This window comes from Leptidea sinapis, chromosome 27 (assembly GCF_905404315.1).
Source record: "Leptidea sinapis chromosome 27, ilLepSina1.1, whole genome shotgun sequence".
Taxonomy (NCBI): domain Eukaryota; kingdom Metazoa; phylum Arthropoda; class Insecta; order Lepidoptera; family Pieridae; genus Leptidea; species Leptidea sinapis.
This window is the reverse complement of record NC_066291.1, coordinates 5,367,679-5,381,978: the sequence shown is the minus strand read 5'-3', so window position 1 is coordinate 5,381,978 and position 14,300 is coordinate 5,367,679. Positions and strand designations below refer to the sequence as shown.

The 14,300-nt window shown below is 35.7% G+C and overlaps 2 protein-coding genes across 3 annotated transcripts in view; both read right to left on the bottom strand.

Annotated features, from left to right (window-relative positions):
* The window catches only part of LOC126972754 (cationic amino acid transporter 3-like), a 30,002-nt gene extending 26,079 nt beyond the window's left edge, over window positions 1-3,923 (bottom strand). The window contains exon 1 of one of the 2 annotated variants that reach the window (XM_050819775.1): window positions 3,787-3,923. The gene's annotated coding sequence lies outside the window, so the exon portion shown is untranslated. The remainder of the gene's footprint in view (window positions 1-3,786) is intronic. The other variant, XM_050819774.1, reaches the window with a different exon arrangement.
* Window positions 3,924-5,358: 1,435 nt separating this feature from the next.
* Window positions 5,359-7,278, bottom strand: LOC126972912 (lipase 1-like). The gene has a single exon (XM_050820015.1). It carries the CDS (start codon window positions 7,276-7,278, stop codon window positions 6,208-6,210), a length of 1,071 nt encoding a protein of 356 aa, XP_050675972.1. The 3' UTR covers window positions 5,359-6,207.
* Window positions 7,279-14,300: the final 7,022 nt, after the last annotated feature.

Here is a 14,300-nt window from a genome sequence, read left to right as displayed (position 1 = left end):
CCACCAAGGATTCTTGACAAACCCCAATAATTCTGAGCGGCACTACAACAGCGCTCGTCACCTTGATACATAAGATGTTAAGTCTTATTTGCCCAGTAATTTCACTAGCTACGGTGCCCTTCAGACCGAAACACAGTAATGCTTACACACTACTGCTTCACGGCACAAATAGCCGCCGTTGTGGTACCCATAATTTAACCGGCACCCTGTGCAAAGGAGCCTCCCACTAGTAGCTGTTCGTATGTCAAAGATTTTAAAATGTAATTCCGAATAGTAACACTTAGATTTCTTTTACAAGAAATACTAGACCATGTTACCATATTATAGTGTTTGATGGTACTTACAGCAATTATTTACGACGATCTTTCGTCGCAATTATTTACGTTATCCAGAGTGACTGAAAGATTACCAGTTTACCAGTTGATCAGCGACCGACATTACGCTATGATCGAACGATAGAGATCTTTCGGTATACTTTGGTGGACGCTATTGAAAGAATGGGAGAAGGGCGGTGCATTAGTCTGAGTATAGCGAAGGTAAATGGCAAAGGAAGCTTCTCTCAAAACTTAAAAAAAAATTACGTGACTCCTGCTCAAAGATGACATAATATTCTGAGACTGGTAATAAAGGTTGGTCACTCAAAGCCTCTAAAACAGTGACATAATAATGTACTGAATGTCGTTCAAGCTCGTGTACTGAATTAAGTTGTACTTGGAACACTAAAATAATAAAAATTTTGATTGTAACCTGTCAATTGATAAGCGAAAAAAAATAATGATTTAAAATGGACAACATATATTCAAAAATCGCTGGAAACACTAAAATGTTACGAATTTCAACAAATAAATAAGTAGATGATATATCAAGCATCGATAATTGGACTAATGTTTCTTTTATTTTCGTATTAATACTATTTTAAATCGTTATTTCTTGTGTGCTCTTGTTAAATCGCAGTTACACAAATCGCAGTCACAAAAAGTAGAGTATGATCCTCGGGGATAAAGCAGTCTGATTCTTGGGAGAGCTTAAATCTCTCGCTGCACCATTGGCTGCACCCAGGTTTCTATTCATTAATAATAATAACGTTCAATATTCACAGTGCACGCATGACGTAAGAACCTTTACCCCTTGTTCGTAACCTACTGCATAGGATACCGTTGATATGTTCTGTGATTTATCCAAAGCATTTGACTGTGTTTATCATGAAATTTTAATCAGAAAACTACATCTTTATGGTCTTGAATGATGGTATGATGTCTTGAATGAATGAAACCGTAAAAATTTCGTCTTTGCTCATGAGATAAAAACATATTAATATCATTCCTATCAAAAAGTTGAAAGCCTATAATACTCGCAGTCAAATCCATGAAATGTTAATTCTAACTTTTGAAATGACCAATAGATTATCTATGTTGTATAATAATGTTGCAAATAAATTTTCTGACATAGTAGTTGCTTGCATTGAAGAAACATCGCAGAGGAAAGCATGAACAGTTAATAAGAGAAGTAGTTTGTATTTTATATTAAGTATGCCTGTAGATTATATTATTTATTAATTGTAGTTGACTCACGACTACACGGCCATGTTTTAATTCACAATAAAATAAAATCGTAATCGCGTGAAGTATTTATTATGGAACATGTGGACGAAATTTTATTGAAAGATGTTAAATAACTATCAAATGAAACTGCTTTTTCCGTAGAAATATCTCTTTAAATGAAGATTTAGAGAAAACTTAGGGAAGATTTACTTTATATATATTTATATAGGGAGGCTCCTTTGCACAGGATGCCGGCTACATTATGGGTACCACGACGGTGCCTATTTCTGCCGTGAAGCCGGTCTGAAGGGCACCGTAGCTAGTGAAATTACTGGGCAAATGAGATTTAACATCTTATGTCTCAAGGTGACGAGCGCATTTGTAGTGCCGCACATAAGTTTTGGGTTTTTCAAGAATCCTGTGCACTGCATTGTTATGGGCTGGGCGTATAAATTACCATCAGCTATACGTTCTGCTCGTCTCGTCCCTTATTATCTTAGAAAAAATTGAAATTTTATTGTATCAAGCCAAGTTTAATCAACCGTGTTTCGACTTCCATAACTTACTAACTATAATCCTAAACGTATCAAACGTGGTTTTTGGGACTCAGTTCACTTTTCGTTATGCAAAAAATGAGTTGCACCATTTGACAATTATACGATGACTTTCATAATTTTACCGTCCAATTAAGTTTCAAATAAATATTCGATATTTATTTGATATTTCACTTTTTAACTTAAACATTAAATATGCCAAGGAATACGATGGACAACACATTCCACATGTATATTAACGTCATCGTCACTGTTGACGTTAAATTTGACTAACGGCCGTTTTCAATAACCTATCTATCCTTAGTTTAACATTCTAGAGGTAGACAAATATATCCTTTTACGCTTACTAACATTTCAATAACGTGGCATTGGACTATAACTAAAAATATAACTTTATTGGACATAACTATGGATAGATAAGATCTAGTCATTAAACGGTGATAGCAATGTATCCGAAACTAAAGATACGTTATTGAAAACGGCCGTAAAACATTAACTATGACAGCTGATATGGTGCAACCCTGCCTTAATATTTTGAATCCTAAACCACTATCTAACGCAAACAATGAAAAATCAGAATTGGTCAATATATATTATAAGGCTATCAGGTCGTCTGTAGGTATGCACTTATGGCCGTTCCCAATATACTACCTACAGATAGAGATAAATTACTACGTTCTACTGTCAGTAATAAGCTATCAATAATCTGAAGTTGTCCCAATATACCCGATGAGTCATTCTTATCGCCTTATATTGGAACGCGTGAATTGCAATTTCCATACAAACTTCTATCGCTGGTAAGCTATACGTCCTCCTATTGACAGACAGCGTGTACGGATAAGGTGAGTTACCATCGATAAGTTTATAGGGACAGAAAAGTAAATGACAGTTATGATTTTTATCTCAAGTAAGAGATAGACTGAATATTGGGAACGGCCGTAATTCTATGAATGATTAGAAATTTGAATTTTATTACCAGGGTACCACAACGGCGCCTATTTCTGCCGTGAAGCATTAATGTGTAAGTATTACTGTGTTTCGGTCTGAAGGGCGCCGTACCTAGTGAAATTACTGGGCAAATGAGGCTTAACATCTGATGTCTCAAGGTGACGAGCGCAATTTTAGTGCCGCTCATAATTTAGGGTTTTTTGAGAATCAAGAGCAGCACTGCATTGTAATGGGCATGGCGTATCAATTACCATCAGCTGAACGTCCTGCTCGTCTCGTCCCTTACTATCATAAAAAAAAATCTCAGATATTGGAACGTTGCAAATTAATCCTAATTATGGTTTTTACAAGCTTTTTATTAGCTTCACATTTATGTATATTTGTTTGTAACTGACTCATTTGGGCGCGATTTTCACCCACTTTAAACGGCCAGATTTCGTTGAAACTTCGTGGATTAATCGAAGACCTATGACAATACATTAATTTGACAAAATTATTCCATTTTTCAACTTGCAAAATAAGATTATTGTTAATTTATATAATTTTCACCTATTGTCGATAAGGCATGAAATGATGCTAATTTTAAATTTCAACCATTATCTTTAACCCATTTATCTAATATTAGGAAAATTTCGAATACGGAAGAAAATTTTGTGCTGTTTAGATTGTCTATTAGTTTTTTTAAACTATTATATAATATTATTTATCAAGCATGACTACTTATATTTATATTTGCAACATACCGCGTCAATTTGATGACATTCCAAAACACTGAAGTACACTACACTTATTTGGAAACCTTTCCATTCACTGAAATGACTCAAGAATGTATAAGACGATAAAATTCGTGTTGAATGTGTGTTGGTAGCGACCGTGTGAGTATAACTGGTGCCATGTCTGTTATCAGATAGCGTCGATTAGAATAAGTCTATTATCATTACAACAATACATAGAAAATTGGAAAACAACGACGTTTTTTTTTTCTGCATCGAGATAATTTCACCTTGGCATCATTTGGGTGTGGGTTTCATTTAATGTAAAGCATTATTGTGTTTCGGTCTGAAGGGCGCTGTAGTTAGTGAAATTACTGGGCAAATGAGACACAACATCTTATGTCTCAAGGTGACGAGTGCAATTGTAGTACCGCTGAGAAGTTTAGGGTTTTTCAAGAATTCGAGCGGCACTGCACTGAAATGGGCAGGGGGTATAAATTACTCTCAGCTGAACGTTCTGCTCATCTTGTCCTTTATTGCCATAAATATAGAATAAACGCATTAATAATTTATACGTCTAGATAGAGCTTGTTGCTGCTAGACAACCGAAGAAAACAGGCCAGATTAATTACTTTAGCGTGCGTGGCAAGCTACGTCTCACAATCGCAATCATTTTGTGTTAGTTGCGTGCATTGCTCAAAATAGAGGTTAGCTGTCAACCTCAACAGCTGTCACTGTCTATCTAGACGTATAAATGATCTAAGGATAAAGGTTTAATGTATGTGTTCATTTGCCAATTGTGATACCTTGGAAAGATGCCTGATGAATTTGATATTTGATAATAGGTAATATAACATTTATTGTGAGTATAAATAGTGAAAACAATAGCGTTATGTCCCCTCCATGCAAATTCCTCTTTGTGTCTCTCTCTGTGAATTGCATTGTTTTGTATCATTTATTTTTATTTTCTATCGTTTTCAATGTAAAAATTAATAGCGAAAAATTTTAAAAAAACAGCATAATAAATTATTAAATAATAAATTTAAGAAAAAAAAAGTAATTTTATAAAATTAGATAAATATAAATAAATTGAAAACAATATCACAAAAATTTAGAAAATAGTTTATCTGGAGAATCTCAAGGGACTTAAGAGGACATCACTTCATGGATCGCCAAACCACGAGCAACCTTTGCACTTATAACCACGAAAACAGACACGGGAAGTGATGCTCAAAATATTCCGATCCAACGTAAAGTCCGCATTGCTATTTGAACTCGTTTTACAAGACGTAGAAAGTCATTAACTCCAGGTTTTCGTTAGCCAGTGCCTTCGCAATTCTCGTGATATACTGGCCTTACTGAATTTCCAATCATCATCTTTTGGAACGTTGTCATGAAGTGGGTCTTATTCAGCGATACGTTAAAGAACACTCATTTCCAATTTGGAACACAGCCAGAGAGCAGATTTCAATGGCTTCAAAACTTGTAATAATGCAAGTTCTATCGTGGACCTCCTTCTTTCAACTGAATAAATTATAAATAAAGTAAAATAAAAAGCCATTTATTTATCGCATTATATTAAGTTTTAAGTTACAGATATATTTGACATATTTTCTCAGATTATTTACATTTAGATTTTAGGTAGTATAGTAATCTTAGTTATATTACTTGAAAATATAATATAAGATTAACAAAGGTACCTATAATTTAACATGCAGGCATGCAAAAACACCTCTTATGTGAAGGCCTCCCACAGACCTTCCATTTGTTTTTTTCCATCTTTGGCAACTGTCTGCCAATTTTTACCAGCTATTTTTATCATATCGTTATCCCAGCGAGTTACCGGTCTACCTTTATTTGTAACACCAGCAAGGACCCGCCACAACGTCAGTCTTGAAGTCCATCGGTGATCGCTCATCCTGGCTACATGGCCAGCCCAGCGCTATTTTAACATTTGTGGGAAATTAAGCGCATCTGTGACTTTAGTCTTTGCTCGTATGATATTGTGTGGGATTTTTTTGTATTTTTCTCACATTTGTCATGCATGTATTTCCACGTTTGGCAGCCGTATGTAAGGGGAGCAGGCATGTATCCATTACTTTTTACTTTAAATTAATAGGCATCCCTTTAGTCCTTCTTTTAGACCTTTTGTTTTACCTTTTCGAACCTAATTTAATGTAAGGTTGTACCCTTCATGAGCCATCACAGATATTGAATCTATTTCATGGGGCAGAAAATTGCAAATAAAGTTGCAAAATTCCGATACTATATTTACGGCGTAACAGATGTCCAATTTCACCATCTTTAAGGAAAGAAAAAATCACTTGTAAAGTAAAATATACACACTCAGGCAGCTAAGGTAAAGATTGTACATAAGTCTTGATTAATTGTATCTTTTTATTTAAATTCACTGAAAGTATATCAACCGGTTACTCAACTACTCCCAAAAATTTACAACATTTTATCCAGCACCTTCATAATATGTGGAAACAAATATTTGGCCATATTTCTACCCCAAACCGTATCAACATGATTAAGCTTTTGATGCGGCACAATAAAGTACTCAGCGTTTGGTAATATTTTATACAATAATTTTACATCTGGAATTGTAGATAGACGGTCGTTCTTTCCGGCAAACAATACTATTCTCATCTTCACCTTGCTGAGATCGTACTTTGGAGGGAACGCAGATTCATACACCTTCATATTATTTATCCCGTAGTCGAAGTAGGAAAAGTTCATTAAGAGATACCCCTGATACAAATGAACCAAGTTTTTTCTCGAAGTGCCCGTGGGATAATGAGCAAGAACGGTGGGAAAGAAATCCAGCTCGAGCTCTTCTGGATCTGAACCAGTAATCTGCGAGATCATACCACGAGTAAAGAAATCGTAGCCAATATCGCTTTCAAATATTGCTCTCAATAGCATCTTAAGCTTTGTGTGATCTCCAAAAACTTCTTCATTTCCGATTAGTTCAAATATATAAGATAACCATGGTCCTGATAGTGCCAGTGCAGATATAGGTGGCTTCACGTGATGAATGAAACATACAGGCGATAGAGCTATTAGCACTGAAATCTTGTCATTATACTCGGGTCTCGTGGACCCTAACACATAAAACACCGAGTTACCTAGCGAGTGTCCAATAGCGCATACTTGTGGATGTCCGGTTTTGTTAACGACGAAGTCAATCAGAGCTGGTAGGTCATAGTGACCAATTTCATGAAAAGAGAAATCCCAAAACATTTTATCCCTATCAGGATTTAAGCTTACATGGTTCCTCCCGTAGCGGCTTCCTCTAACGTTGCCGGACCAGACGCTGTAGCCAGCTCCAATAAGAGCTCCTACCAATGATGTTTTTCCTCGAACCAGAAATGTTTCGGCAGAATCAATGATTCCATGCAGTAATAAAACTGGTTTTCTTCTCTTATCGGTTCCTGGATGATGAAACAGTTTCAAAACATATCCATCTTCTGTGATTACTTCGTGTTCATTTAATTCGTATCCCAATGCCTCAGACATGACGCTGTAGTTTCCTTTAAGATAATTAACAGGTTCAATAATTGAGATTACAGTTAAAATATAAATTAAACAAAACGTAATTTTAATTTGTACGCACATTGCCGCTAGTTAAAGGTTTGTGTTTAAATAAAGCATCGCCAACTTACTATTCCAAAGGTTAATTATTCATATTAAAACCTCATATTATGCGTGGATTGGATTGTAACATTTATTTTTTATTCTTACAAACAACATAATTATATTTATAATTATGTTAGTGTTGAAGGTCAATCCGGCTCCGCGGGAATTAAAGCAAATATAAATATACATTATACAAGTAAAACATACATTGTATTCAAAATTTATGAATTACTTTAGTTATTTTCTGGTGAACAAGTTGGATTTTGAATATTATATACTTTATGGATGTACCGCACTAATAAGGTATTTTAGCATTTTAATTAAACGCTGACAATAGTGCTCCGCCCGACTGTTAGAGCACCGGTGTATCGCTGCGAAGGACAGTATATTATATGACATTATATTCAATAGTATTCATATGAATGGGATCATGTAGAGCTATTATTTAAACTTTAATGCCGTTATTTATCAAACCGGTACTATTTTGATTTACTTAGGGGCTGTTTCACAATGTCCAAGCAAGGAGCAGATTGTAACAGTCTAGATAAATTAATGTCTACGTAAAGGTTCCATATAAGACAGATTGAACGGAACTATTGAGTTCCGTTCGACGAAATGAAAATATTTAAAAAGCTTTTTTATACGAAATAACGTAACACAAGCATAATAAAGCAAGCCTTTTAATGAAAATTTTATTTCATATTTTTCAGTTTTCTATATGTTTATATTTCTAAAAAGCACTTGGAACTATTTTTTTTACAATAAAAACAATCATCCGATAATTGTATTCCGCTTTCGTGTAATTAAATTTGAGAATGTCAACTAATCAATTGTCATGCACCTTTCATGATATTGTCCATACGTCATAATTTAAACAAATCACGTACCAAACATTATAGTAGGGGAGCCCAAGCAGAGATTTTGGGATTTATTCGAGCTCATCAGAATAACAAAGAGGTGGTAACTTGGACATTCTGAAACAGCCCCTGAGTGAAATATATTATTAACTTAGTATTTTTCGTCCAAATTCGAATATTTTTATTCAAAATAGGATATATCGGCGCAAATACTGCAACACACCTATTATAAAAACGAGAATAATTCAGTTTAACTAATTTTATTTAAAATTAGTTCATTGTGAATAATGAATAAACGAAAGTAATAAAACACTTACTCGTGTAGTTTTCTTTGAAAGAACCAATGAGTGGTCTTCAGCAAGATAGCAATTGTGATGTCAACAGTAATGATGTCACACCTTTTAAAAACAATACAGAGGTTCTTTACTCGTCATCAGAAGTGGGATACGACCTGATCAACTGCGACCAACCAACATACAGCAGAAGGGACCGTTGGTAGATAACAGTACGCCATTGGAAGCAGGGTCACAAGGACTGCAAGCATACCCATATTATGGAAATCAGATGGGAGGGATACCAAGTCATTTCTTGATGAAAATGATGGAGACGATGCAGAAAATTTCGGTGCACTTATGTGCTTTATCTACCGAAGCGAAGATAAAGTATTCAAGTCTACTTAATTAGACTGGAACGAGTGCGCTGCAATACTGGTGAACAGTTGACCGTATTGGCGGAAAACGAATTACCCACTCACCGAGATCCTATTGCACAACACTCCCAGCCCATTCCATCAATCATATGAGAAAGGCTGCCACTGCAGCCACACTAAGACTCAGTGTGAGGATAATCAGAGTAAAGGGAAGTACCTCTATTCAACAATTCAAACAACTAGACGAATATCTTTTATAAATCCACGAGGGATTCCTACGAGAAAAGTGCCTCAAGCTAACAACGTCATACATTTGTGATAACCACGTTTGCTTGATGTATCCATCAGAGATACCGTTGGGACGCCTTGTGGAATCGTGAGTAGACTCGTAGACGCCACAGATCCGTATGAATATCTGGAGAGTGGTACCTCTGAGCTAATCATGTCATAAACTTGGATAACCACGGACCCATGATGTATCCATAAGAGAACCATGGAGATACCGTTGGGAAGCCTTGTAGAATTGTGATTAGACACGTACACACCACAGATCCATACGAGTGTCTGGAGCGTGTTACCTCTGATCTACTCACGTTTCACACTTGTCCTAACCACGGACTCTTGATGGATACAAAATGTGAACAGTTTTATTCTATAATTCAAAACATCCTGATGAAAACCTTTTATTAATCTACGAGAACTCTACGAGACCCTCCGAGAACTCTTCGAGAACCTCCGAAAAGCCTCTTAAAACTTTATATTTTTGCAGTTCAACCAGAACTCTACGAGATCCAATGAGAACTCTACGAGATCCTATGAGAACTCTACGAGACCCTCCGAGAACTCTACGAGACCCTCCGAGAACTCTACGAGGCTCCCCGAGAACACTACGACACCCTCCAAGAACTCTTCGAGAACCTCTGAAAAGCCTCATAAAACTTTATATTTTTGCAGTTCAACGAGAACTCTACGAGAACCTATGAGAATCCTCAGTTATAATTATAGCATTTGTGTTTATGTAACTACAACAAAGGAACTCAGGTTGATAACAGATGCACTACTCAGAAAAACTTTCTATACTTGCAGGTCAACAAGACTCTGCGAGAACCTCCGAATCCTCTGCGAGAACCTCCGAATCCTCTACGAGAACCTCCGAATCCTCTACGAGAACCTCCGAATCCTCTACGAGAACCTCCGAATCCTCTACGAGAATCTTCGAGAACTCTGCGAGAACCTTCGAAACCTCTACGAGAACCTCCGAATCCTCTACGAGAATCTCCGAGAACTCTGCGAGAAACTACCAATCCTCTACGAGAATCTTCGAGAACTCTACGAGAACTTTCGACAACCTACAGTTACAATAACAGTCGATAAGAACTAACGAGAATCTATAAGAAGCCACCACAACTTACAAATACCCACCAGGCTAGTGCAGAGAGCGCACCGCCTGTCATAATGGCAGTATCGGCGCAAATACTACAACACACCTTTTATAAAAACGAGAATAATTCAGTTTAACTAATTTTAGTTAAAATTAGTTCATTAGTTCATTGTGATGTGAAATTATTGTAAAAACAACACGAATTGAAAACACGTGGATTAGCACGTGCGCTGGGTCCTATAAAAACAGCCGCACGATCGTCACTTGAGTCAGTCGTGCTTTAAAATTCTTACTCGTGTAGTTTTCTTTGGAAGAACCAATGAGTGATCTTCAGCAAGATAGCAATTGTGATGTCAACAGTAATGACGTCACACCTTTTAAAAACAATACAGAGGTTCTTTCCTCGTCAGATATAATATCATTTATCGAACGTCAAATACTACCACCCATTCGAAAAAGTATGCCTCAGATATGAGAAGAACGGACTCCAGAATCTCAGCATGCTTTTTTTATATGGTTACAATGTAAAATCGTACAATAAAATTTATTATTTAATAGCCTGAGGGCGGTTGCTCCATTCCCAATCTGTGATATCATTAAGAAAGTCATTAATGTTATTATAACCACACAAACGTTTTTTAACAATTCTTTAGATTTTCGTAATACATATTTTGTTCTTAACATTTTCTGGGATCTTGTTCTAAACGCATATACACCATAACCCACAAAATACTCATTAACTCGACTTGGCCGAGTAGTAGGCATAATAAGCTTATGTTTATCCTGCTGTTAACTTTATGGTTATGACAGTTTTTAGCAAATCCACTGATGTGCCTATGAAGAAGAATATATTGAATGGCAAAAGTCGAGATGTTTATTTCTGTAAATTTTGCTCTTTATGATTCCTTAGGACCACAAAGATGGTATAGATATCGGCAGCATTGCCCCAATGCAACATACCATAATACTACGAAAATAACTAAAGTAAACTAGTACTTTTTAACCGCATATGCAGATTGTCCAATCTTTTTTTTTCAGCAGAACGAAGTCTTTAGGCCAATCATTCAATATGGGAGCCCCATTATAATTTGGAATCCAGAGTTCTATCAAGAAATTTAGCAGATTCCACTAGATTTATAACCTCTCCGCTTAACAAAACATTCACATCTACATTTTAGACATTTGGTACGGTAAATTTTATATATATTTCGTTTTCTTGCTATTTAACATTAGGTTATTAGCGCTAAACCAGTATACGATGTTAGACAGAATGTCGTTTACTTCGTCATACATAACCTGGTTTCTTTTCACTTTCAATATCAGTTAAGTATATACTATGATATATGATGAAAAATAAGATTGTATTGACAACCTTATTTTTTTCTATAAGGTTGGGAAGATCATTTATGTAGATAAGGAAGAGAAACGGTCCCAGAATAGATCGTTGTGGTACCTGCATACTGAGAGGAGTCCCAGGAGATCTGCCATTCACGTCAACCCTCTGAATTATATTGTTTGAATATGAATCAGAAGATCGAGTGCAGTTCCTTTTATACGAATAGTGACGTAGCTTCTTGACCAGCGTTGAATGTTTAACACATTCAAATGCCTTAGATAAATCACAGAAGTGATCAAGTGCATTCTGTGATACCTCCCAGGTATCAAAAATATTCTTCATTAGTTCAACACCTGCATCTGAACGTCCCCTAGTTAAGCCAAATTGTTTCATTTGGAGTAACTTATGAGAGTTAAGTAAGTAAGCATTTGGCTTCAAAATATTTTTTCAAAAATTTTAGTAATGGTCGGCAATGCCCACTCAGTTATCCGGGTCAGAAGTGCATCCCGACTTAAATATTGGTGTATTTTTACTATAATATGTCATTTTAATACAATTTTAAAAACTTTTGCAAGATATGGTGCTATGTCATCAATTATTGAACATATTATATTAACAGAAATGTATCAGCAGTTTTTTCAAGTCAAGAGATTTAAAGTTATTTCTACAGGGCTTACAAAACTGAAATTTAAAATTTGTTTACACTTACATATTTCATAAGAAGTGACTCAGCAACGCTGGTGGAGGAGACAAGAGTGCTTGTGATAAAACCTGGATTGTCAGAAAAAATCCTCAAAAGCAGACGCAGCTTCCTGCTGTGATTGAATGATTATTTTGTTTCAATGTTGTAAAAATGTTTCAATGTTGCGGTCTTTCACTACTTTTCCATAACATTCCAAGTCATCTTTATTTTATTTGGTGCATTTTTAATTATTTGTCTAATATGCATAGACCTTGCAAAACTTGTAACCGTTAGACCGTTTAAAAAAAATCATTTTCATTTAATCAAGCATAATCTAGATTCACCTAATCCTTTTTTTTACAAAAGAAGACAAACGAACCAATACGTTTATCGCCGCGGCCTATTGCAGCAGTGCAGAGGAATCACAAGAGCTTTTCAACCGTCAAATAAACGTACAAATTTAATAAATTCGGATATCGAAAACACCGTAGTGTGAGTCAACGGTTTTACCACTTGCGCCGCCGGACCTCTTTTAATGTGTTTTCCCAAACGTAACCATAACAATCTTAAGCGAAATAGCAATTTAAAATGTCATCATCAATGAAGTACCTACCTACCAGGAAATTGTGAAAATATGTGTTACACTCATCTACGTTTACAGCCACCCATTATAATTGAAATTTACGCTGTTTTCCAATTCAAATAGAAAACGATAAAAAGGAATAATCATTAACGCCTGTAATAAAATTCTGTGCAATTTATATCTTTATATCATTTGCTCTATAGCTAAGTAATATCAACAAATATAAATATATGATCCCATTACTACCATCAGTTCAGGTGACTGGAAGTAAAGGGGCAATAACTATAGAACAAAGTATAATGATTATAGGTACAGAAATACACAGGCATAGGGAATGTATCTATATATATATATATATTACTAGAAATAAGGTATTGCTTGTAACTAATTCTAGAAGGCTTAATAAGATACATTATAGCTTTAAAGGTAAATGTTTACACTTCTATAATAAAGTCCTAGCCACTGTTCAGGCATTATCTATAAATAAATTTAAATGCTTTATAAAAAATGGCTCTGTCGTAAATCCTATTACTCCACTGCTGAATATCTAAATGATCGGACAGCCTGGGACTAGATTGTGATTATTTTATAGCGATAGAAATGACTGTACAATATTGTATATTTTAATTGAAAAGAGCGCAAAAAAAGAATGCTGGGAGAGTTTCTTGCGCCGCTTCTTCTCTCTCAGAGCGCCATTTGTTTCCGAAGCGGTAGTTGTATCTAGTAGTTATTAGAAAAGACATAAAAATAATTCTAAAGGAATCAATTTTGAAAAAATAAATGCATTTTTATGCCTTTTTATCTGTTAATCGCAAGCTTAGCATACCTAACCACATAACACCTATATGCCTGGGTATAACTTATATATAATTATTGGTATATATTATGACATTTTTACATGAACTACTTAGATAATAATATTTCTTTTTATAGGTAACTTTAGGATAAAGCATTTAGTATTATCTTGACACATTATTCGGGAAATGCGTTTTCTAATATTAAATGAGATCTTGGCTTTTAGAAATGTTTTACCAGTGAGAGGCCCCTACCAGTGGGAGGCTTCTTTGCACAGGATGCCAGCTAGATTATGGGTACCGCAATGGTATCCTTTTTTTGCCGTGAAGCAGTAATGTGTAAGCATTATTGTTTCGGTCTCAAGGGCGCCGTAGTTAGTGACATTATTGGAACTAATCATCTCCGCTGACTCCAACGCACATCACACCATCTGGGGCAGCCAAAATACCAATAAAAGAGGTGAGGACTTACTTACATACCTTTTCTCAACTAACCTTAATATACTTAACAGGGGCTCCGAGCCTACCTACGTTACGGCGCGAGCCCAAACTATAATCCACCTAACACTGGCAACCGACCATGTCTCTTCTCTCGTCAATGACTGGCACGTGTCAGACGA